Source organism: Linderina pennispora, assembly GCF_002104995.1.
Source record: "Linderina pennispora strain ATCC 12442 chromosome Unknown DL89scaffold_8, whole genome shotgun sequence".
Taxonomy (NCBI): Eukaryota; Fungi; Kickxellomycota; class Kickxellomycetes; order Kickxellales; family Kickxellaceae; genus Linderina; species Linderina pennispora.
The window spans coordinates 886,902-910,674 of NW_024468256.1; the positions used below are offsets into that span (position 1 = coordinate 886,902).

The 23,773-nt window shown below is 54.8% G+C and overlaps 11 protein-coding genes and 1 non-coding gene across 12 annotated transcripts; 9 read left to right on the top strand and 3 right to left on the bottom strand.

Moving 5' to 3' along the window:
* Positions 1-432: 432 nt before the first annotated feature.
* DL89DRAFT_293705 (uncharacterized protein) lies at positions 433-3,250 on the bottom strand (the record flags this gene model as incomplete). Its single annotated transcript, XM_040890416.1, has 14 exons — positions 433-723; positions 749-1,088; positions 1,138-1,184; positions 1,210-1,312; positions 1,345-1,406; positions 1,475-1,720; positions 1,752-1,955; positions 2,005-2,196; positions 2,242-2,409; positions 2,441-2,467; positions 2,503-2,613; positions 2,645-2,702; positions 2,737-2,842; positions 2,866-3,250. 14 exons carry the CDS (start codon positions 3,248-3,250, stop codon positions 433-435), a joined length of 2,340 nt encoding a protein of 779 aa, XP_040743036.1.
* A 249-nt stretch (positions 3,251-3,499) lies between these two features.
* DL89DRAFT_174526 (uncharacterized protein) lies at positions 3,500-4,277 on the top strand. Its single transcript, XM_040883844.1, has 3 exons — positions 3,500-3,567; positions 3,662-3,679; positions 3,756-4,277. Exons 1-3 carry the CDS (start codon positions 3,550-3,552, stop codon positions 3,954-3,956), a joined length of 237 nt encoding a protein of 78 aa, XP_040743037.1. The 5' UTR covers positions 3,500-3,549; the 3' UTR covers positions 3,957-4,277.
* DL89DRAFT_278524 (succinate dehydrogenase) lies at positions 3,922-6,236 on the bottom strand (the record flags this gene model as incomplete). Its single annotated transcript, XM_040889508.1, has 6 exons — positions 3,922-4,169; positions 4,205-4,593; positions 4,623-5,089; positions 5,113-5,704; positions 5,749-5,955; positions 6,186-6,236. 6 exons carry the CDS (start codon positions 6,234-6,236, stop codon positions 4,073-4,075), a joined length of 1,803 nt encoding a protein of 600 aa, XP_040743038.1. The 3' UTR covers positions 3,922-4,072.
* A 447-nt stretch (positions 6,237-6,683) lies between these two features.
* On the top strand, positions 6,684-8,593 carry DL89DRAFT_268303 (PNK3P-domain-containing protein). The gene is made up of 5 exons (XM_040887868.1): positions 6,684-6,820; positions 6,841-6,994; positions 7,029-7,530; positions 7,560-7,838; positions 7,907-8,593. Exons 1-5 carry the CDS (start codon positions 6,730-6,732, stop codon positions 8,135-8,137), a joined length of 1,257 nt encoding a protein of 418 aa, XP_040743039.1. The 5' UTR covers positions 6,684-6,729; the 3' UTR covers positions 8,138-8,593.
* A 1,123-nt stretch (positions 8,594-9,716) lies between these two features.
* DL89DRAFT_174572 (uncharacterized protein) lies at positions 9,717-11,973 on the top strand. The gene has a single exon (XM_040883845.1). The coding sequence runs from the start codon at positions 9,831-9,833 to the stop codon at positions 11,928-11,930; it is 2,100 nt and encodes a 699-aa protein (XP_040743040.1). The 5' UTR covers positions 9,717-9,830; the 3' UTR covers positions 11,931-11,973.
* Positions 11,974-12,370: 397 nt separating this feature from the next.
* Positions 12,371-12,443, bottom strand: DL89DRAFT_t98. The gene has a single exon. It is a non-coding gene; the product is annotated as a tRNA-Gln (tRNA).
* A 2,445-nt stretch (positions 12,444-14,888) lies between these two features.
* DL89DRAFT_174612 (uncharacterized protein) lies at positions 14,889-15,668 on the top strand. The gene has a single exon (XM_040883846.1). It carries the CDS (start codon positions 15,008-15,010, stop codon positions 15,497-15,499), a length of 492 nt encoding a protein of 163 aa, XP_040743041.1. The 5' UTR covers positions 14,889-15,007; the 3' UTR covers positions 15,500-15,668.
* Position 15,669: 1 nt separating this feature from the next.
* DL89DRAFT_174619 (aldehyde dehydrogenase) lies at positions 15,670-17,347 on the top strand. Its single transcript, XM_040883847.1, has one exon. It carries the CDS (start codon positions 15,767-15,769, stop codon positions 17,252-17,254), a length of 1,488 nt encoding a protein of 495 aa, XP_040743042.1. The 5' UTR covers positions 15,670-15,766; the 3' UTR covers positions 17,255-17,347.
* A 118-nt stretch (positions 17,348-17,465) lies between these two features.
* DL89DRAFT_224241 (uncharacterized protein) lies at positions 17,466-18,953 on the top strand (the record flags this gene model as incomplete). Its single annotated transcript, XM_040884678.1, has 1 exon — positions 17,466-18,953. One exon carries the CDS (start codon positions 17,466-17,468, stop codon positions 18,951-18,953), a length of 1,488 nt encoding a protein of 495 aa, XP_040743043.1.
* A 204-nt stretch (positions 18,954-19,157) lies between these two features.
* DL89DRAFT_258348 (uncharacterized protein) lies at positions 19,158-19,783 on the top strand (the record flags this gene model as incomplete). The annotated part of the gene is made up of 2 exons (XM_040885603.1): positions 19,158-19,352; positions 19,397-19,783. The coding sequence occupies 2 exons, from the start codon at positions 19,158-19,160 to the stop codon at positions 19,781-19,783; spliced, it is 582 nt and encodes a 193-aa protein (XP_040743044.1).
* Positions 19,784-20,279: 496 nt separating this feature from the next.
* DL89DRAFT_284590 (uncharacterized protein) lies at positions 20,280-20,844 on the top strand (the record flags this gene model as incomplete). The annotated part of the gene is made up of 1 exon (XM_040889791.1): positions 20,280-20,844. The coding sequence occupies exon 1, from the start codon at positions 20,338-20,340 to the stop codon at positions 20,842-20,844; it is 507 nt and encodes a 168-aa protein (XP_040743045.1). The 5' UTR covers positions 20,280-20,337.
* A 1,961-nt stretch (positions 20,845-22,805) lies between these two features.
* Positions 22,806-23,751, top strand: DL89DRAFT_258350 (uncharacterized protein; the record flags this gene model as incomplete). Its single annotated transcript, XM_040885604.1, has 3 exons — positions 22,806-22,923; positions 23,121-23,174; positions 23,264-23,751. Coding segments are annotated over 3 exons (660 nt in total), but the record flags the coding sequence as incomplete, so codon positions are not given.
* Between the last annotated feature and the right edge of the window lie 22 nt (positions 23,752-23,773).

Sequence of the window (23,773 nt, forward strand, 5' to 3'; positions counted from 1 at the left end):
ATGCAGCCAAGAGTCGCTATGGAACTTGCTGGCAGTTGCCAAGTCGGAAACTGCCAGCACCAGCAGCGGATGGTGTGCGATCGTCGCCCTACGCTATTTTATTTTGCTGCTGCTTAGAGGGAGAACAGAGGGATCAGCTCTGTCGGCCTCTCGGCTTATTCATCCAGGACAGCCAAAGCACGACATGCCGCAGGCGGATCAACTGCTGGCGTTCGTGTCTGGGCGTGCATTCCACAAACAAGCAGATCGCGTTGTCGGGTAAAAACGCCAGTATTTTTTATTTAGCAGTCCTACTCGCTTCTGGCGCTCGAACTGGGAGCAGAGTGGGTTACGCAAAACCTCCTCCGGAATATATCGGCCGAGACAAGAAAGGCTGACCGGCAAGGCATGGGGGAGACCGCATGGCTCGCAATTTAAAAAGACCGCTGCGATTCAGGCCTGGCGGAGCTCCTTCAGTGCTTCAACAAGCCGCTCGTAGTCAGGGGTGCCTTCAAACGACTCCTTGCCCTTGCCAATCAGGCCCCTGAGCAGCATCTTTGTCTGGTGCTTCCAGTCGCTGCACACGGGCTGCTCGATGGCAGCGGCCTTGCGCTGGTCGTCACCAGCGACCTCCTGGTCGTTTTGCTGCTGGCCGTCTTGGGCGGAGGGGGCCTTGACAACCTGCACCTTGTCGCCGAGGTTCTCGTACATGTCGGCAAGCTCCAGGGCGGCATCGACGGCATCCTTGAAGACCGGCGGGGCGTAGGACACCTGGGGGCATCTGCGAGTAGCAGCGGTACGCCTTGATGTAGCAGTCGAGGCAGTGCTTGTAGTCGCGGCGCCAGAACCAAAAGTCGGCCATGACGCGCCACAGCGGGGCGGAGTTGGTGATCTTGGCCTCGATGGCATTGACCAGCAGATGCTCAATGTACTTGGAGTACTGCTGCTCCTTGCGGCGGGCCTCGCGCTCATTGTCATTACGTGTCAAGGTGCCGCGTGTCAGCGACGAGATGATCCCGCGCAATATGTCCAGGTCGACGCAGGCAGCGCCGTCCTTCTCGGCCCGCAGCTGCACGATACGGGTCCAGGGCGTGGATGGCGGCGCCGATCTGGTCCAGCGCCATGGATGCGGTCAAAAAGTTGGACCAGATCTGCCACGAGTCGTATTTGCCCTTCAGGGCCTCGCGCAGCGCATACCACGCCTGCTGGCGCTGTGACGCGTCATTGGACCGGCATGTGGATGCTGGCCAGGTTGTTCCAGGCCTCCGAGTTCTCGTAGTCAATATGGACCACCTGCTGGAAGGCGTCCACGCGCGGTGTCGTAGTCGCCGGTCTTGAGCGCCGCGCACCCCAGGATGTTACCACGAGCGCTCGAACAGCGGATTGAGCTTCAACGCGTGCTTGTAGCACGCGACGGAGTCGTCGAACTCGCTGCGCGCGAAATGGGTAGGCGCCCAGCGAGCGCATGGCGCGGGCGTAGCGGCAGCCCGAGAACATCCCAGGCGTGGCGCCAGTGGGCCGGGTCCTGCTTGAGGTCGCCCAGCAGGCACCACAGCTTGGGGCGGCTCGGGGCCAAGTCGAGCTGCTCGCGGATGATGCGCTCAGCAACCTCCTCCTGGCCCAGCATCTGGTAGCACGCGATGACCTCGTCCCACATGTGCAGGCGCTCAAAGATATCCAGGGCCGAGCGCACGACGCCCAGGGCCATGAACTGCTTGGCCAGCTCGCGCTCCAGCTCCCACTGGCTGGGCAGCGCCAGCGCATGGAAGAACTGCAGGCGCTCGCATGGGCCCTGCCTCGTGGGCCTCGGGCAGCGGGTGCGAGATCTGGTCGACCAGGGCCTGCAGCTGCAGCGTCGCGCGCTCCACAGTGCGGGTTTTGGCTGCCTCCAGCCGCGACCGCTGCAGCAGCGCCATCGTGTAGATGCTCCAGTTGCCCGGGTGCTGCAGCACACGCACCACAAACGGCATCATCTGCTCGGACGTCAGACCATGGGCCGGGTTTTCGTTCTGCACATTCAGGCACAGCGCCAGCAAAACACTCGCGTCCAGCCCCCGCAGCTGCCTGCTGCCCCGATATGTCCAGATCCGTGAATGCAATCTGCTCCAGCAGCGTGTCGTCGTTCAGCGCAAAGCTCTCGGGCGCCGCCCCCTGATCTGCCTTGCGGGCCGGCTGGGCGCTCTGCGCTAGCAGCACCAGCTGCGCGGTGTCGGAACTCTTGGAAACCGCGTGCGCTTGCCCTTGGCGCCTGTGATTTCCCACTGCAAGCCCGCTGGCCGCCTGCGCTGCCGTTAGCTGCTGCACCGCGTCCCGCGTCATCTGGTGCTGCGCATAGGCCACCCCGTGCTCCCATGCTGAGCCTTGCCCACAGCTCGCGGTCGCCCGCCCCACCGCATCCCATGTGTGGGTCGCCGCCGACCGGCTCATCGGCTCATTGCACCGTCTCCTGCACCTCCACCACGCTGTCCTCGCCCAGCTCCGGCACCGGCTTCGGCAGGCGCCGCCGGCATCCTGCTGCTCCACAGCACTGTAGCCGTCCATGATCTGGTCCAGCAGCGACTGGGCCGGGTACTCCAAAAGGCTCTGCTGTGCGAGCAAAACACGGGATGCCCACCACCTTGCGCTGCCTACCGCCTGGTCGCGCTCATCCGCACGCCATGTCCACCAGCAGCCAGCGGGCAAGTGCCAGAAACAGCGGCCGCGGCGTCAGCGTATTACGCCTCCTCGCCGTCGGCTGCCAACATCTCCAGTAGCGACTTGGTCGGAGCGCCGCCCGCTCCTTGCTCTGCTCCGCTCCCAGATACACGCGTCCCCAGCTGGTCACGTCGCCCGATCTCGTGCTTGGAAGCGCCTTCGGGCAGCTCTGTAGGCGCGGCTGCAATAAACCTTCCTTGTACTTGTCTGCCACGGCCAGCAAAAGCTCTGCCGGGTCCATTAGGAACTCGGGGCCCGTCCAGTTCGTCTGGATGAACGCCTGCAGTGCTGCTGCTCCGATCCATGTCAGAGATGCCCAGCCTGCGGCCCCGTGCTGCGTGGCGAACTGCTGCGCCTGCTGCTGCGCTGTTGCCTGCAGAGACGACGCCGTCACGTCCTCGTCTGCGGCCAGCGTGCGGAATAGATACTGCGCTGCCTCCGACCGCAAAACCTGCTCGTACTGACCCTGGCTCAGCAGCGCTGCCAGCGCCTCTGCGCTCTGATCCGTCTGTGCGTCTGCGCTCCGATCCACCGTCTGCCCCAGCAGAAGCTGTCTCTCCAGTGTGCTCAGCGCCATGGTCGAAATAAAGTATGGTGTGGAATACAGGATGGTGTATGCTGAATACAAGGTCGATGCAGCAGCAGCTTTTATCCCTTTTATAAACGAAAATTTTTTTGAGAGAAGTTCAAAGAACGTGCTGAGTAATGGCTCTGAAAAAATCACTGGCTGCCTTTTGTCACTTTGGCCACTTTGAGCGTCACCTCCCTGCCCCGCAGCCCCCTCGAGCTACATGCGTAAACTGACCCGTCCTTCGAGCCCGCTCTTGCTTCCTCAGCTTATACACTTTTCCAATTCCTAATTTGCTACAGCCCGCAATGAACATCAAGGTCAAGGTACTATTCCACTCGCGCATTCCAATCTGCGCCCCCACACACCGCAGCCACCACGCATTCACCAAAACTAACTGCCCCACACCCGCCCTCATAGACTCTCACCGGCAAGGAGGTAAGCGACAAAAGCACACGCCACCTGCTCCCTTCCTCGTTCCTGCACTGACAGCAACCCGCCCCTTTCCGCGTAGATTGAGATTGATATTGAAAAGACGTCGACCGTCTTGCAGATCAAGGAGCGCGTCGAGGAGAAGGAGGGCATTCCCCCTCCCCAGCAGCGCCTGATTTTCGGCGGCAAGCAGATGGACGACCCGAACACCGCCGAGTTCTACAAGATCGAGGGCGGCTCCGTGCTGCACCTGGTACTGGCCCTGCGCGGCGGCTCAAACTAACACCTCTCCCTCTTCAAACAATACCATCCCAATCCTCATCCATCTGCCATGAAATGCTGTTTGCGATTTTTTTGTTGTAGCTTGGCATATTCGAAAGAAAGGCTGGAGTCTGGTTTCTAGTAAACACGCTTGAACGGCGGCACTGCCTTGCACTCGTTCTCATCCAGAGTGTTGGCCATCACCCCACGGTACTTGAGCTCGACCGGCGGTCCACTTCCGTCTGGTACGACAGCGTGTGCTTCATCCACTCCTTGTCGTCGCGCTCAGGGAAGTCCTCGCGCGCATGCGCACCACGCGACTCCTTGCGCGCCACCGCCGAGTTGATGGTCTGCGTCGCGCACGTCAGCAGATTGCGCAGCTCAAGCGTCTCGATCAGATCCGAGTTCCAGATCAGCGACCGATCAGACACACGCACCTTGTTGTACAGCTGCGACACCTCCGTCATCTTCTCCACACCCTCCTCCATGACGTCCTGCGTGCGGAACACCGCCGCGTGGTTCTGCATCGTCTTCTGCATCTTCAGACGCACCTCCGCCGTCGTGTGCTCGCCGTCCGCAGTCCGCGCGTAGTCGAGGTCCTTGATCGACTGGTGCGTGACCGACGCATCCATGTCCTTGTGCGGCACATTGCGCTCAAACTTGGATGCAATGTCGTGCGACACCGCACGGCCAAACACAACCAGATCCAGCAGCGAGTTGGCCCCAGGCGGTTCGCTCCATGAACCGACACCGACGCCGCCTCACCCGCCGCGTACAGCCCAGGCACAACCTCGTCCGAGCCGTCCGCTGCCAGGCGCACAACCTCACCTGTGTAGCGCGTCGGAATGCCACCCATGTTGTAGTGCACGGTGGGCAGCACCGGGATCGGCTCCTTAGTCACGTCGACTCCCGCAAAGATACCGGCCGTCTCGGAGATGCCCGGAAGCCGCTCCGCCAGCACATCAGGCGGCAGGTGGTGCAGCTGCAGGTAGATGTGGTCCTTCTCGGGGCCAACACCGCGGCCCTCGCGGATCTCCATCGTCATCGACCGCGACACAACATCACGCGATGCAAGATCCTTAGCCGTCGGCGCGTAGCGCTCCATGAACCGCTCGCCCTCAGAGTTGACCAGGTAGCCGCCTTCACCGCGGCAGCCTTCCGTCATCAGGCACCCAGACCCGTAGATGCCGTCGGGTGGAACTGCACAAACTCCAGGTCCTGCAGCGGCAGACCAGCACGCGACACCATCGCCATGCCGTCACCAGTGCAGGTGTGCGCCGACGTGGCCGAGAAGTACGCACGGCCGTAGCCTCCGGTGGCAATGACCGTGTTGTGCGCACGGATGCGGTGCAGCGTACCGTCCTCCTGGTTCAGCGCCAGCACTCCGCGGCACACTCCGTCCTCCATCAGCAGATCCAGTCCAAAGTACTCGACAAAGAACGTCGCATCGTACTTGAGCGAGTTACCGTACATTGTGTGCAGCATCGCATGCCCGGTGCGGTCCGCCGCGCAGCACGTGCGCCGCGCCTGTCCGCCCTTGCCGTACTCGAGCGACTGCCCGCCGAACGGCCGCTGGTAGATCGTGCCCTCAGGCGTACGCGAGAACGGCAGACCCATGTGCTCCAGCTCAATCACCGCCTTCGGTGCCTCGCGACACATGTAGTGGATCGCGTCCTGGTCGCCCAGCCAGTCACTGCCCTTGACCGTGTCGTACATGTGCCAGCGCCAGTCGTCCTTGGTCATGTTGCCCAGCGCCGCGTTAATACCACCCTGCGCTGCCACTGTGTGCGAGCGCGTCGGAACAGCTTGGTCACACACGCAGTCTTGAATCCGGCCTCGGCCAGACCCATCACCGCCCGCAGGCCAGCACCACCGGCTCCCAGCACAACCGCGTCGTACGTGTGGTCAATCACTTCGTACTTGGGCGAGAATGTGTTCGTCGCCTCCTTGCCGCGCAGGGGCTGCGTGCCAAACACGCGTCCCGCCGTGCGCGAAGCGTGGAACTGGCGGGTACCTTGAACCTAAATACCAACCAGGCTGATTAGAGTCAGCGCCTCATGTAGATGCATGTGCACGAGCCAGACACTGGCAGAGGCGTGAAATCGGACAACGCAGCAGTCCTTTCGGCCAAAGGAGAATTTCTTTTTGATTTTCTCCGGAACCATGACGTGCTTTTAGATAGCCACACGCCAGGCAGGCTTTACGATTCTGCTCTCAATTTCGAAATCTCGAAAGGGAGCGGAATACTTACCAGAGCCTTCGCGGTGTGCTGCTGCAAGGTAGAAAGTCGAGAGCTCAGCATCCTTGTATAGAGAGAAATACTTGAGGTTTTTGATGAAGCAGAAGCCCTGCAAAAAGGAATATATATAAAACGCTTGTGGAGATAAAGGAGGAGAGGAAGAAAAAGAAGAGGACGGCTTCCGAAAAATACCAAGCAGGCCGGGTAGGGGCTTCGTTTTATTTTCCGAAGAGATAAGATTACGCTGGCTCGAGCTCCTGGCGAGGGCTGCTTTTTCCTTATTGCCTCAAACGACGAAAAATCTCCTTGTTTACGCCAGAGTCGGGAGAGAGATTTTCCTTTTATCTTCGCCCGACCCGAGTCACTCCTGCGGGACTGGCTCATTCCGGCCGGTTCCTAGCGCAAACCATTGCCTGGAATCGGGTTTTATTGCTGCACAACCATATTTTGCGCGCTGGATCGCTGGCTGATGTATCATACGCCGCCCCTCTTGCTGCGCCATGCCCGCTGCTTTATGTTTATCGTCTTCTACATACTTGGCCTTGTCTCTTCCCTCATGACCCTCGCTCGAATGGCTACCAGAACCAAGGCCAAGCGGCCCGCTGCCGCCCCTGCCACCACAGGCGCTACAACTCGGGACGAAAGACGTTCGACTATTTCGGCCAAGCAAAAAAGCACAAGCCCGACGATGCTTCAGCTGTCGCTGTGCCCACACACAAAGTGCGGTGGCGGGACCTGCGCGGGACATGGATCGGAACATACATGGCGCCCACCCCTCCTCGAAATTCGCTGCCTTCGACCTGGACAGCACGCTCATTGAGGTCAACGGCGCCACCGCTTCCCAAAGAACGCCAGCGACTGGCGTTTTCACCACCCCAAGGTGCCAGAGCTGCTGCGCAATGTCCACAAGCAGGGCTACAAGATTGTGATTATATCGAACCAGAACGGCCTCAAGCCCAACAAGGGCTCGACAGCGCTGACTAAGAAGGCTGTCGAGTTTCGTGACAAGATCTCGCAGATCGCCAAGCAGCTCGACGTGCCATTCACCATCCTGGCTGCCACCGCCAAGGACTATCTGAGGAAACCGAGCCCTGGCATGTGGATCGCAGCCGAGCTCGACAATGCTGGTGTTGCTGTAGACCGGTCGCTGAGCTGCTACGTCGGCGATGCTGCTGGTCGGCCGGGAAAGGGCAAGGCTAAGCCGGACTTTAGCGACTCTGACTTGGCCTTTGCTCTGAACCTCAACGTACCCTTCTATGTGCCTGAGGAGGTGTTTACCAAAGACATCCTGTCCAAGGACGAGCCGTTCCGCTGCCCACGCCGCAGGACTGGACCATTGGCCGCTTCCATCCCAAGGGTATGGATTCAGCAGGCGACGCGCACAAGGAACTGGTATCCAAACTCGCCACCAGAGCCGCCAAGGCCGACAAGGACAACCGCCTTCTTGTATTGCTGGTCGGACCACCAGCCAGCGGCAAGTCCACGTTTGCAGCAAAGCACCTGGTGCCCCTTGGTTTCGAACACATCAGCATGGACACGCTCAAGACTCCGCGCAAATGTCTGGCCACTGCATCATCCGCCCTGTTCAAGGGCACACCTGTTGTAATTGACAACACCAACCCCGATCCTGCCGCCCGCAAAGCATATATCGACGCTGGGAAGAAAGTGGGTGCTGACTGCATATGCATCCTGTTCGACTGCAATGGCCGCGAGCTGGCTCTTCACAACAACAGCTACGTGCTAACCTGCCGCAGTCGAGATTTCTGCATGCGACTGAACCCGGCCAAAGCCTGGGGGATCTCCCAGCCAGGCTAGACAAGGTGCCCGATGTCGCCTACAACATGTTTTTCAAGCGGCTGGCTCTGCCAGATGCAAAGGAAGGCCTGTCTGAAATCATTCACTATCCGTTCATTCCCAAGTTCGACTCTGCCAAAGACCACGAGCTCTGGCACCAGTTCTATTAGCACCAGCAGGCCATAGCACCGTGCAATTAACATTATTATGCCTCGTACTGAGTGAGAAGTGATGTGCTTTAGATGCTGAGATATATGGCCAGAAACAGGCATTACTCGTAATGAAAAACGGAACTGAGTAGGACCGAGCGCCCAGCGCCACGATATATACCTCACCAGCCGCAGCCACCACATACATCTGTGATCACACCTTTGGTGGCTATCAGCCGTAGTGATATATTAGCACAGCTGTCTATGCCCATGTGCCGGGACAAGCTTGCTTTAGTGCAGCAGGTAAGAGGCTCTTCGTTTGCTGGTGGGCCTGGCCGCTCCGAGTCGACTGACATGCCAGGACAGGAGGTTGCCCCTGATCCGCTGTTGCGCCTGGTAATTGATCAAGGGTCAGGGACGCCAACACGCTGATCTGAGCGTTCGAACCTCGTCGCTCAGCTCCTTCTCTTCTACGACTGCATCTGTCTTGAATATCTCTTACACTATACCTATTCTTTGCATGTCTGAAATTGTCGCGCATTTGCGGTCATTGCGGCAGTCCTGCGCTCAGGGCATGGCGTGGAGCTCGGCGCTGGTGTGGGCCGAAAAGGTGACTTTGCTGACTGGCGACACAGAAGACGTGCTCTGGCTAGTCGACGCGCTAGTGGACGAATGGCCAATATCGGCAGGCAGAGGAATGGCTTAACCACCAACAGTACGCCAGGCGAATCCGCGACACTGCCCCAGGACAATATTTGGCGTCAATTGTTGGCGCTACGGCTGGGCAGAGCTGAGGATGCACTGGACTTGCTCGGCAAAGCAGCAGCCGAACTGACCACTGGACTAGCAGGCCCTGGTATTGGCACACGCTCTACAAAATTCCCAGGTGCTCAAGGCGAAACGCCAACCACGTCAAGGTCAGCGAAGCCAGTGTCCTCACTCACATCTTCGCTGTATGGCAGTGCAGTCAAGACTGGCTCTACAAATGCGCCTGCATACAACCTTGGCAGTATCTGCTTAGATACAGCAAACGAGCATCCACTGAATCCGCGTGCCTTGGTGCTGTACATGCAAGGCGCGGCAGTAATCCAGCTAAGCAATGTAGGTGGTACTGAGGACCTCCCTAGCATCAAAGAACTGGCCACCCGTCACCCCGACAATACCAGGAGTCTGTCGACTATGCACCGTCGAAGCACTCTAAGATCGGTAGCCGAGACCCCCGATCTAGGTCCCGCGTCACAACCTGGTGGTATCGGTGGAGCTGCGGGAGAAAGCGTCAGCCCACTAAGTGCCTTGGTCAAGCGACTATGGATTGAGGCGGTCAAGGCTGATGCGCGGTGCTGGGAGGCCTGGTCAGGGCTGAGAGAGCACGGCCTGCTGACATGCAAGGAAGAGCTTAGCTTGATTGCGAGCCTAGATTGGACCTCGCATTGTGCTGGATCTGAGGGAGTTGGGCAGTTCTTTAAGCAGTACTGTCTGGCAACCATGACTACATATGCTACGAATGAGCAGACAGTCGAGGCAACGGCCAGCTTGTTAAAGAGCTACCCATGTCTAGTGCAAGATCCTAGTCTGCTGGCAATCCAGGCGTCACGACTGCTGTCACTCGGCCGCGCTCGCGACTGTCTCACGTACACCGTGCGTGTTTTGGAGATTCGCCGTATCCCGGACCCCGGTACAACCGCAATCCATATCAGTGCACTCACAGCACTACATGCCAGAGACGCCGCTGTTCCGGATCGCACACGAGCTGGCTGAGGAATTCGGCATCTCGTCGATCAAGCGAATTGACGTTGAGCCAGCCGACACTGCCAATGACTTGTTTGCAGGGGGCATGGCTGGGATCCCCGGTAGCAGTGGCTCGGTGATGTCGACCCCCAGGTCGACTTGCTCTGCATCCAATATCAGGCACTCGATTGGCGCATCCGCGTCTGGCGTCAGTCGCATCCGGTCAGGCGCCCGTGGTCTACTTATTCCCGAAACCCCCTCACGCCTAAATGCCGGCGGAAGTGCCACATCCCAAAGGGCTAGTAGATCAATGCAGCCAGCGGCCCAGTTTTCCTCTGCCGCTACCGCTGCTGCTTGGAAAGGACTGTGGGGACTACCAACTTGGACACGGCCAGGACCACCTGTGCTGGCAACATATCCATGCGCACTGGGGCCATCGCATATGACGCCAGTTACCAATGACACGTCTGTCTCCACAATGGATACGTTCTCAACGACCAGCGCCCAGTCGATCGGTAGCCCAACCCAAGATGAGTTCATCGGCGCCTCCTTGGCATGGTTTGCGATCGGTTGCTACTACTTGGTGACAGCATCGATTCTAACAGCCCCAGCCTCTGCCCAAGCCGACTGGGGGCAGTCACATACGTCCTTTGGTGGGATTCTGACGTCCGCAGCTCGCCTGGGCATATCTGGATCTAACAGCGATGGTGGGACCTCGCTGCGTCGTGGTCAGCCGCTGACACCTGAAGCTGAGCATGCGCTCTCTGAAGCCCGCCGGTGGCTTACCAAAACGACCCTTGTCTCACCGCGCAGTGTTTCGGCATGGGTTGCTTTTGCCCATACGTTCGTGCTTGCTGGAGAGTGGGAATCGGCAACACGTGCTCTGCACACGGCTGTCGGTCTGTGTGGATTCGAAGGTGTTGTTCACGGCGGTGGCCGCGACTCTGGATCGACAGCAAAGTCGTCGCACGGGACACCTAGCAAGCACGTGGCATTTAGAAGTGCACGGGTACTGCAGATGCCAGAGCGTGGCAGTCGGGCTGCACACGCACCACTGGCAAATCTTGGCAGTGTTTACCTACAAATGGGTGACCTAACCATGGCCGAGTCATGTTTTGATGCCAGTATGCGCTGCCTGAGTGGATTCTGCATCCGCGACTGTCTCTCTCTATGGATGCCGGTCGTTGACGCCATCCATGATGACCAGATCCTAGCCTGGTGCGAGAACACCAGCCATAAGCAGTCCGAATCCAATCGTATTAGTCACTCAGCATCAGCCATGACTGACCCACAGCTGCTCAACGATATTGGTGTCCTATACTACGCGCGCAGCGAATTTAGTACAGCAAAGCTGCTCTTTGCTATGGCACTCCATGCTCTGCATATCAACACTAACCAGCAACATATGCTGCAATCGGCATTCGCTCCGTCGCAGAAGCACACTACGCGCTGGTCACGAGCGCCAGATGCTCAGGCTGCATATTCTCTGCCCATGGCCAACCTGGGCAATGCTTTGCGTCGCATGGATCGACTTGATGCCGCACTGCTGTGCCTCGACGCATCGGCAAAATGTATGCCATCTAACCCCGAAATTGCACTATCGACTGCGTTCACCCTACACTCTCGTGCAATATCCCTACTCGACCAAAGCGACTCTGTCAGTGCCAGCCGCGACCTCGACCGCTCCATCGATTTGTACCACGATATTCTCTCCTCGCGACCTGGTGACCCAGTCACCACTGATCTCTTGGCACTGGCACTGGAGTTATCTACAAACATCCAAGGCACGGTTTTGCTAGGCGGACTGTTGGATTTCAGCAAGGAACAGCATGCCCAAATGGACCAGCATCCTCGAACCCCAGGTGAGCTGAAATATCAAGGGGATGTGAGCAGCAAGCCATCAAATCCGAGCTCTCCTCACCAAGCCTCCATTTCTAGAGAGGAATTACCAGCCATAGAGTTAGACCAGTACTCCAGCAGCTACCATCCTTCATCCAATCGTGCGTCACTGGAGCCAGAAGTTGATGGAAGTGACGAGGAAATGGAGATTGAAGAGGATACTGACAGCGATATGGCTGTAGACTGATATGGCTAAATGCTGCGCTTTTGAATACTTTAATACTATGCCCTTAACCGACACCTCACAGTTCACCATCTCCGTGATAGTATGAAAAAAGAACAAGCATGAAGTAATGGAGCAAACGATCACAGAGCGCTCATGGAGTGGGGCTTGGCAGATAAGGAGAGCCCGTAGTTGAGGATCGTGGCCCACATCAAGACTGCTATCCATAGAAACAGTAAATAAACCCCATTAATGGCAAGCTGCACTAGGATAAGAGGCATGAACTAAAACGCAGACTTCGCTTGAAACTGAAACAAGCAGAGGAGAAAGCTAGAGTCGAGGTAGAGAGAAAAGGTAGCTTTCCTTGGCCATTTAAAGCTACTCGCCAAAAAATTTAGAACGATTGCTTTCTTCCATGCAGAGGAGAGAATTAATTGCAAAAGAGGACCGCGAAATTGCAAAAAAGGTCTTTCCGAGGTTCGAACTCGGGTTGGCGGAATCAAAACCCGCAGTGATAAACCACTACACTAAAAGACCCTCCACGAAGTGCCCAATCCATCTGGACCGATCGTCACACAAGTTTTGGAGATTTTCAAAATGTACAGTATATATCGTGAAATAATTAGTTATTATTACTTTTTGGGATGGTGGTGCTGGCCAGCAGTCGCCCCCAGTTCCATCCATATTCCTATTGGAGGTTATTCAGAGATACTTATCTGCTTATCGATTATCTATGCATACTATAACTACTGGCACTCTTAGTAGAATTAATATTTTTACCTAAACTGCTATTAGTACCTTAAAAAAATTCAGTAAGTATAATTTTATCTAGAAAGAAAAAACCTTATATATTTATATTTAATTTTCTTTGCGTAATAATAGTTAATATCTTAATAGATATAGCTAAACAACTATATAGAAATTATACATTCTAGAATTTTTCTAAGATGCTATTAGTAGTTTAGATAAAATAGATATATTAATATTATCTTAGAAATCAATTATATATAAATATTCTAGGTATGATAATTGAAATATATATACTAAACATATCTTATATAAAATATCTATTTTATAAATGATTATTTAATTATACTACTAACTTTATTATAATTTACTAAAATTTATTATTCTAAAAATAACCTCTAATAGCTATAAACTAAAAGTATATTCAGCCTACTATAGGTACTAGCAGTATATACCAAAATGTGTGATAAATAGGGTTTGGCCAATATAGATGTATACTTATATCATAAGCATAGGACTGCTAGATATTTATCTGTATATATTTTTATAATCCTAAAATATCTGACCATCCCCTAGAATATTTTTAGTTAGTTAGAAAATATAAGCTCTTAAACCTTATTGAAAATATGGATAACCTGCTCTGTAAACTTAATAAATAGTATTCTTTTATAGTTGATCAATTTAGATCATAAGATGACAGATATATCTCTTTAAAGCAATCAAAAGATCGAACCCAGAACCTTCTATCAAAGTACCATTTATCTTAGTTATCCTAGATTTCATAGATATAGTAAATTCGTAGATGCACTAATGTAATAAACAAATCACCCAACTTTTATATCCTCAGCACACAGACTTGGAGCCATAGGCTGAAGTCGATAGGGGTGATAGTAGGCTGTCTGCACAGCCTGCAACTGGTCTCATTGGTTTATGAAGAGCGCTCAAAGAAGGATCTATTGGTTTGCTGGCCAATACATCCTAGATATAAAAATATCCCTTCCTATGTTATTCATCCTTGTTCTCCTCACCCCCTCCACGCATTCTGATTTCCCTACAAACCCCTCCTCTAGATTCTGTTATTTAATCGTCGTGGCTGCCAGCGGCGCCATGCCTCGATACGGGGCTCGACTCAGTGATGTGCATCGGCAACTACTCGATGAATACGTCTGACTACGCAAGAGTCACCTGCCTTGGACAGCGGAATGAACCCCCACTTTTTCTCTGCAACCTTCCGCGATGAACATCGTTATACAATACCTACGGACGGGTTGCATGGAGCTCTCTTTGTGGGCATATTCCTGCTGTGTTGGATAGGCAAGGCTCTTGCAAGATTTCGCTATCGATTGTGCCTCCGATGGCTCTGCTGGCACCCAGACTGCAAGCAAGCAAAGAACCGCCCAGCTGCTGCCAGCAATGGCAAGCCAGAGCAGTAACGCCGCCGTCGATCAAGCCCCTAGAACAAACCCTCAAGAGTATAGTTCTTTTTTTAACTTTCCAGGCAGTTGCTATCGCCCCGCGGCAGACTCCTTGCCTCATTATCGACAGTCTAAGCCATACTAATTAGCCGAGCTCGCATTGCGGGCGCCAGAAATCTAGTTACCCCAGAGCAGTTACATATCTACTTGGGCAGAATTTATCGTCTTCTGCTCGACATATGTAGTAGCAGGCTTCTGGGAGGTTCTGCGCCGTAGCCACGTGCAGTATAACCAGTTGATTGAGGATGCTATTTTTAAGCCATTCTGACTGTATTTAAGCTGTACCGTAAGCAGCCGCTCGTAGTGACGACATCTTTACTTGATTATGCTTCCTTCTGCAATATTGTCATTTGTTTTTGGCATTGTGCTCGTCCCTGTAGTGACTGCAGACGAATGCAACTTGGCGTATTGGAAACCCCGTCTGATAGGCACGCAGATGATCGGAGAGAAGCTCCCAGGGCATGTGACAGAGAAGAAAAAGTCGTTCCTGCAGCAGCTCAAAAAGCCTCGACGCATTATCCGACCATCAGATCTAGTGGTAGACCAGGTTGAAAACCCAAAGCGCATCTCAGTATATGTAAACGAGAAGGACATCGTGTTCGACGTAAACTGCAGCTGACAAAACGCAGCACTGATTAACATGAACCATATTTGGGGCAGGCAGAATAAGCTGGTGTCTGGCAGACTGAGCGGCGAAATAGCAAAAATCAACCTTATCTTTTGAATAATACTGAACAAGCAATAACACCATTATGTCGTCTTTTGTCGAGCGCGTGCGCAGCGACCCAAAGAGTATCTGCGTTCCAGTTCTTGCCATTGCAGCAGTGGCCGCGGTCGGCGGAGCAGTGGTGCTGACGTCGCGGTATTTGCAGGCCGACCATGTGCGGACGGTACGCAAGCGTGCGGCGCAAAAAAAAGTATAGGGCGCTGCTCGGCGACCTAGCCGAGTGCAAAGGCATTCTCGGCTATATTGATTCACAGGAAATTCCCAAGGCGCAGCAGTTGGCAACCGAGGCCGAGCAGATCATGAGCCAAATCGTGCAGGAAGGCGCAAACGAGGCCGAGCAGGCAGCGCTGCAAACCCGGCTGCAAGCCATCAGAATGGATATCATGGGTGTGGGCGAGCAGCTGCTACGGCTGATGGAAAAAGTCGACGGGGTTGCGCCAGCGTTGGTGCTGGAGGCAGCGGGGCTGGAGCCATGGGCCGAACACGAAAAGGAGCTAAAGGACAAGGCGCTGAGCGATGGACTGGGTGCGGTGTTTGATCTGGCAAGCGACCTGCGAGCTATCCGGAAGGGGCTCATCCACAAGGCAGAACGCCGCGCCCGCAAAGTCGATTCGCTCAAGAAAATCACAGCTGTCGCCGTGTAAGCGAATGCGCAGCGGGCTGCATGTCGCCCTGGCAGCCCTGGCAGCCTTGGCGGATTAGGGCATCTTCCCAGCAGGGGGAGCATGCCTGAAGCACGCGCGGCTCTGCACCTGTAGCGTGCCACGGCCGAACAGGGGATGGGTATAAAAGAGAAGGAGGGCGGGGAGAGGTACAGCCTCTTTTTGTCTTTCATCCTCCATTCTCGGAATTCCTTATCTCTCGACTTCAACCCAGCAGCCCACTCTTTTTAGTTCTTTTATCAGCATACAATGACCTCGTATTCTCTGCCGGTGCTTCCCTTTGACGAGAAGCTCATCTACATTGATGGCCGGTGGGTGCAGTCGACGTCCACAGCCACGCATAACGTGGAGAACCCGGACACGGGTGATGTGATTGCGGTTGTGCCCGAGTGCAATGCCCAGGATCTGGACAAAGCGGTGCAGGCTGCGTACAACGCGTTCCATGATGGGCCCTGGGCCAACCAGTTCTCTGGTGCAGAGCGCCGCGACGCCCTGATCGCCATTGCCGATGCCATTGAGGAGCACCGCGCCGAGCTCGAGCTCATCGAAAGCATCAACACTGGCAAGCCCATCAGCGACATGCACGTCGAGGTCGACGACACGATCGACCTGTTCCGCCACTTTGCTGGCTATGCTGACAAGGTTGAGGGCCGCCATATCGGCCACCAGACAAACCAGACAATTGAGGGCTACACGGTCAAGGTGCCTGTCGGTGTGGTCGGCTTCATTAACGCCTTCAACTACCCGCTGAACCTGCTTGGCTGGAAGGTCGCTCCTGCGCTGGCAGCCGGGTGCACAGTTGTCTTCAAGCCTGGACCGCAGACGCCCCTGACCACGCAGTACTTTGCCTACCTGCTTGAAAAGACAGGCAAGTTCCCGCCTGGCGTGTTCAACGTGGTCACTGGCGGCGTGGAGGTTGGCCAGGCTCTGGTTGACCACGACCTGGTCGACAAGATTGGCTTCACCGGCTCGGTCGCCACGGGCAAGCACGTGATTCGGTCGACAGCCTCGACGCAGAATGTGCGCTCGACGTCGGTGGAGTTGGGTGGCAAGTCGCCGGGCGTGGTGATGCCCGATGCGGACCTGGACAAGACGGCGCAGCTGGTGGTCAGCGGATGCATGAGCAACGCCGGCATGAACTGCAACGCGCTGACGCGCCTGTGGGTGCACCGCGACATCTACGACGAGTTCATGCCCAAGATCAAGGCGGCCGCCGAGTCGATGGTGCTGGGTGCCCCGCAGAAGGAGACAACGGTGATGGGCCCCGTCATCGACAAGCGCCAGTTCGACCGGGTCATGGAGTACATCCGCATTGGCAAGGAGGAGGACAAGGCGGCAGTGCTGACCGGTGGCGAGCGCGCGTTCGACCGCGGGTACTGGATCAAGCCCACCATTTTCTACAACGTCAAGAGCGACGCCCGCATTGCCACCGAGGAGATCTTTGGCCCAGTGCTGTCGGTGCTCGAGCCGTTCGACAGCCTCGACGAGGTGATCGAGATCGAGCGCAAGAACGAGTTTGGTCTGGCTGCGGGCATTTTCTCGCGCAACCACCAGGACATCAAAAAGTTCACGCGCAAGCTGCGCAGCGGCACCATCTGGGTCAACACCTACAACGCCCTGTTCTCGTACCTGCCCTTTGGCGGATTCCGCAACTCGGGCTTTGGCCGCGAGCTGGGCTACGAGTCGTTTGACGGATACCTGGTCCCCAAGTCCATCATTGACGACGTGTCGTACTAAGTTTGGCACCGAGGGGCCAGCCGCAATGTTTCCTGCAGATATGCACAGGTATCCAGCCTCGCCCCCTAACCCCTTGATTGGCTTGTTTTTTCGGCGGGGGTTCAGGGCCTTGCCATTGAAGAGACGAGCGCTGGTTTTTCCGCACCTTGGCTCTTTAGCTTCTTTTTTGCTGTTCTCTAATTCAAATTACTCGCAGTTGTTTGCTAGAAAGATGAGCTGGAAGGGTTTCAAGAAGGCGCTAGAGCGCATGCCCCACCAGCTACAGAACAAGATAGGCCGCGGCACGAAGACAGTGGACACCGAGTATGACGACCTGAAGCTGCGGTTCATCGACCTGGAGACAGTGGCCAAGACACTGTTTCTGCAGGCAGCACAGTTCCGCGATAGCATCCGCGCTACGCTGGTGTACCAGATAGCGTTCCTGGAGCAGATCCTGGCCAGCTACCGGCCAATTACCACCGACCCTGAAGGCGTAGCCCAGCCCATGGGCAGCTACATCGACGAGGGGGCGTCACCAGAGCTGCTGCGTGTGGCCGAGGAGTTCCGCAGCCGCGTCACAGCCATCAAGACCAGCGTTGACCCGCAACTAGAGACGCTGGACATGTCTGTGGTGGGCCCGGTGCAGGAGATGCTGGCCATGATGAAGAACGTGCGCCGTGTGATGCAGAAGCGCGACCACAAGATGGTGGATTTCGACCGCTACCGTGCCCAGGTTGAGAAGCACGAGGCAAAGGAGGGGCTCGAGGGACAGCGCAGCCTGCCCGACCAGCAGAGCTACGAAAAGTACAGCGCCCAGTACCAGGAGGCCTCGCGGCAGTACAACTACTACAACGACATGCTCAAGGCCGAGTTGTCCCAGCTGCTGGATCTGCGCCAGGCATTCATGGACCCGGTCTTCCTCAAGTTCTTCCGCATCCAGCACCAGCTCTACACGCAGCTGCTTGTCGAGATGTCGGCCGCCGCCCGTAACTGTCCTGCGTTCGACCTAACCACGCCTGTTGTGGTTGGGTGGCAGCAAAAGTGGCCCCGTGCCGAGCAGACCATGGGGTCCATTGACCTGTGGAGCCAGGGCTTCATGCATGTCGAGCCGTACAAGCTTGGCGAAAAGCCCAAGGGCTTTGTTGGCTCGCTGAAGGGCACCTTCCGCAAGAAGGAGAAGTCGGCCACCCCCACCGCATCGAGCATGTTTGCTGGCGGAGCGCCTGCCTATGGCTCCTCGCCGCCACCAGCCGGCACCTCTACTGGCCGCGACTCACCCTACAGCTCCCACAGCGGCAACGCACCACCGCCCAACGAGAAGCCGCAGGGCTGGGGCGGTGGCCCATCGCCCTATGCATCGCCAGCGTACCAGGCCCCACCGGGGGAGAAGCTGCCTGCTGCTGGCGCTGCTGCTTCGCCCAGCCATATGCCTCCACCAGCCTATGACTCGCTGGCTGCTCCGAATCCGTATGCCCAGGCTCCGCCGCCCGAAAAGGCTCCACCCGCCTCCATGCAGCTGCCAGTCCCCCGTCCGGGGCCTCGCCCCCAGTTTGTGGTGGCTATCTACGATTACGCCGCGCAGGCCGAAGGCGACTTGAGTTTCCGTGAGGGCGACCGCATAGAGCTGGTGCAGCGCACCGCGGCCAAGGATGACTGGTGGACAGGCCGTCTGAACGGTGTAACCGGCGTTTTCCCCGGCACATACGTGACTGATCCGTAGTGCTAACGTCACTCCCCGGAATCGAAAACTGCACTGTCGTTCGAACCGTTCCATGGCGCCAGGCTTTCTGCCGCGTCACTTTCTGTTGTCTATTCCTCTCTTGCCCAAGCTCTTTTGCCCAAACTCTTTTTATAATACGTGCCATCTCTATAGAGCCCCATTCTACCCGGATACTGCATAGTGTAGCCATATTTGTCCCGATCCATGCCGGGACCGTTCCGTGTCTGGACCAGCCTGGCCGTGCGCCGCCCGATCTTGACTCTGGCTGTGACCAACGGTGTGCTGGGTGGTGCTGGTGATCTGCTGGCTCAGTCGATCGAAAACAGGACTGAGTCAACGAGCACTCCGTTCTGCTGGATACCAGGCGCACAATCCGCTTTGTCACCTGGGGCGCCATATGTGCGCCGGTCTTGCACAAGTGGTACCTGTTTTTGAACAACCAGTTTCCACTGCCAGCCCTCGACACCAGCAAGACCCTGTTTGCATCCGCTGTTGCTAAGCGCGTCGCAGCCGACCAGCTCGTCTACGCCCCGCTCGGCATCGCCGGCTTCTTCATTGCCATGAATGCTATGGAGGGCCACGGCTGGCGATCGGCCAAGCACCGTCTCGGCGAGCTCTATCGCCCAACGCTGTTTGCAAACTACGCCGTGTGGCCCGCTGTGCAGGCGATCAATTTTGCCTTCATTCCAACAATTTACCGCGTCCCGTTCTGCAGCGCTATCAGCATCTTTTGGAACGCCTTTATTTCGTGGACGAACGCACAGTCGCCTGCACTGGGTGCCAAGCTGCCGCTCGAGAGTCCTCATATAAGAGTGAAACCAGCTCATTGAGTGTGCAGGGTTTGGCAGACAAGCACAAGACGTTGTGGTTGGGACCGCACAAATAAACCCATGTAAATTGAGACCATGCGGGTACACATGTAGGCTTGCAATGGATGTGTGACTTTCTGCATGATATGCAGTGATGAAACGGGATGCCGCTTCCCTTTAACACATACCTGCTCAGCTTTATATCAAAAAGACTGGTTGTGGGAACAAACCTACGGACCTTCACAAGATACTTCGCGTGGGGCCCTTTCTACACTGCCACTGCTGTATGGCACCAAGCGGCTTGTTTGGTGTGACGGCTGTTTTTTTAAGACGAGCATTTGTTTTTTGACAAGCGAGAACCCTTGGCATATTTCCAAAAGAGCTCCAAATGTTAAATGCTGCTACTCAATCTTGGCATGCCAAGTCTTGATATCCGCAGAAACACCGCACAACATGACATATATGATTGCAGACAAGTAGATGGATTCTTTTCGTTCCTTGAACAACCAAACAAGCAGCTAGTTTCTCAATTCAATATCCATAGTACTGCTTCCTAGCCTTGTTATTCTAACAATATGGACGGTGTCTCACATTTCACTTTTATCGATGCCCCTGGATCCGCAGATGCAACTAATGTTGCCACCGGCCATGCGAGTAAAGTTGTCGAGATTGCAAGCAGCCATATTCTTTACACTCTCACCATCAGCAATGCTGGGCTCAGCGTCTACTCGTGGATAGCTCGCCGGACTGACCCAACAGTCACTGGCACTGTAGTAGGTACATCGATGGGTCTTGCGGTTATGAAGGGGTTTGGACGAACTGCTACTGCAAGAAAGTCCGGCTATATTCGCGGTGCATGGAAATTTGTTGACTTCACAGGCAATGAATATTGCTGGTGTGTCAGCCTGATGGGCTCCACCTGGAAGTTACTAGACTCGAACCACGATAAAGTTGCTATGTTCTGCCTGCATACCTACCAAGCATCGCCCTATCGTTGGCCATTTGTCAATGAACCGGGATGTATCAGAACAGCTGTTCTCGCTGGTTCTTTTGACCTGTCAAATGGTTTACCTTCGTGTTAAAGCTAATTAATATTATTATTTTTTACACTTGAAGGTATCCACTACGCTAGCTGTTGCATGCCATAAAACCCTTAGAAGCTCTTGTGTTAGCTGTGCGTCCAAAACTACAAGGCAATCTGTCATTTTCCTTTTTGCCAGAGTAATTCTAATCCAGCAGTCGGTATTTGGGCTTTTCAAGACTAGTAACGCCAAATGTTCCGTTGCAATCTCAATCAGGACATTGTTATTATCAAGTCTGTATGGCTCATATGGCATGTTGGTTGACAGGGAAAATCATACCTGTGTAGGACATTGGCGAAAGCTGTATAGAGCTCGAGCATTGCCAGGTTCTTTGCGATGCATACCCGTACCCCTGAACTAGATGTAGGTATACCCTTATCCTTATCCTTTCAGTTCCATATGCTCCAAGGAAGTGCTCAGAGACAAACCTGTCAGGATTGGGCCAAAGGCATTGGTTGGGTGTGGCAGGCTGCAATTGAGACACCAATACTTGAAGGGAGAGGCAAGCACAGAGATTTTGTACTATCACTCAGGTGGCAGAGCCAAAAAGAAAAAGAAAAAGAAAAGGGACAATGGGATGAAAGACTATGTAGTTCACAATAATTGGATCATGAGATTCTAACATAGAGTGTATGATAGTGTCCTCGAAACAAATGGTAGTTTAGCGAGAAACTGCAGAATTTGCTTTAGGAATGGACCAGCGATATGTACAAGAGGCGAGAAGAACGCACTGATGATCTGTCGAATAGTATGTACAGCTATTACCGTGAAGAACACTAGTACCAGTGTGTGCAGCATCACCTCAACTGAAAATTGTCTATCAGAATTTTCTCCAACCATTGTATAGCGACAAAAAGTTTGGAGTGCAGTAGAATGTTGATAACAAATATGAAATGCATATTCTATTTACCAGGGTATATTTGAAACTTTATATTAGCAAATTTGCTTGTGTCGTTGGTAGGTGTCAGTATAATTATTTGGCCATATTCAACTGATGCCATTTGTTCATTGTGTTTGTTGAAATACAACAATGTGTACATAATATAAATCAATACCCTTTTGTCTTACCCTTGCAATACCTCAATACTGCATGCCAATTCTACCCAATATCCATATGTAATACTAGCCATCAACCGCTGACACAGCGGAGCGTGTTGGAGGCATATGTGGCAGTGATTCTGATGGAATATGCTGGCTGTTGACTGTTTGCCGGAATATCTAATCAGCCGATCTGCGGATCGCGCTTTGCTCGGAGCTGACACCGTTTTCGTGTTTCCTGGCGAGGGCACTCAGCTCTTTGTGCTCAGCTCCCACATATTCGCTTACTTTCTGCTGGAGCTCATATTTCCTGCCTTCTCTTCCATTCCTTGCACTATGCCCTTTTGCGAACAATGTGGTCATTTCTAGGAGACCGCCAGGCTAGAGTCACCTGCTGGTGTTGTAATGAAACGACGCGATTACCCCGGTCCGAGACTGACAGTGACACGGTACAGACTGGCATTGCGACAACTGCGACACACAAAACACGGTAAACAAGGAGGGCGAAATTGTCGACAGCCGTGATGAAATGTACAGGGAGGTCCCTGGAAGCAGCCAGCGGAAGCTGCGTATTCTCAGCGGTATTGAGAGTCCGTCTAGCAGTTTCCCTGTGGTTGTATTTTGCAAGACATGCCAAAGCAACCAAAGCCGGGTGTACCAGCTCCTTTCTGAGTACTGCCTGAAGAGACCGACTCTCACTATGCGCAAAGACTTGCTGAAGCTGACGCCTACAGTCGGACATTGCGCAGACGGTATCCAGTCGCATGTAAGCAGTGCAGGAAAAAGTCGACGATCTACTGCAGTCACAGGCGTCATGGCTACGGAAGAAGGAGCTGGCCAGTTCATTGAGGCAGTCGGAGAGGGTTCGCAAGTATGAGCCAAATATCCGGCCAAAACCGACATTGCGACGAAAGGGTGTTACGATGGCCTGGCTCGTGTTTGCCCTGCTCGGATTCATTGCGTGTCCCTTAGCAGCACTGGGGCTCTACATCGACACCCAGCATGGCTACTTGGATCCACCATGGCAGGTGTTGGTAGCTGGTGTGCGATATCCATGGCTACATTCCTGTCCGGCCTACTGAACCCACTGTGGCTAAGGGCGGCATTCAGCACAAGCATCCGGATAGCTGGGCTGCCCAGATACCGGCGGCGCATACAGTTTCTGTCGGCTGGCCGGCTTGCGGTAGCAGTTGGGTTCTTTTGCAGGCGACCATCGCGAGACCTTGCCATTGGGTTAGGTATAGTCGACACTTGCATGTTTGTCTACGCGTTCTGGGCGCTTGAGATTGTCAGTAAGCTCAGGACAAGGTCTCTGAGCAGGCACACATCCGATTCTTATGACACGGCGATGAGGCCACTGATGAGGCCACTGCTAAGACAGCTGACAGCGACACCCCTCTTGAGCGTGCCCGCAAAACCGACGAGGCAACCAGCTCGATGGGTGAGCTTTCTCTGGGCGAGTCAGTTGTAAATCGCGACCAGAACGACAGCCTTCGTGGAACTGCCTTTGCCGGTCTGCATGGAGATCGTAGGCCTGGCGACTGGGTGTCACAGGGCAGAAACATGGCCCACCGGACAGCTACAGAGAGCAGCGGTGGCAGCGCTGTAGGCGACGAACTCGCCTCCATGTTTGGCCTGGAGTCGCTGGCTGTGGGGGGCCGCTCGCGACCTGTACCAGCGACGGTGGTGGCTGCTCAGAGTATGGATGTAGACACCTCTGATGCTGACCTTGGCCGTGGTCCTAGACTACGGCCTGCAGACCCCTCAGGCAACTATCGGCCATTCGAATCGACTCATTTCCAGTCACAAGACACTGGGCTTGAGTCAAAGATGCGAGGATTTTCAATCAACGAGGACGATGACGAGGATGTTGACATGGAGCCAGCTGCAA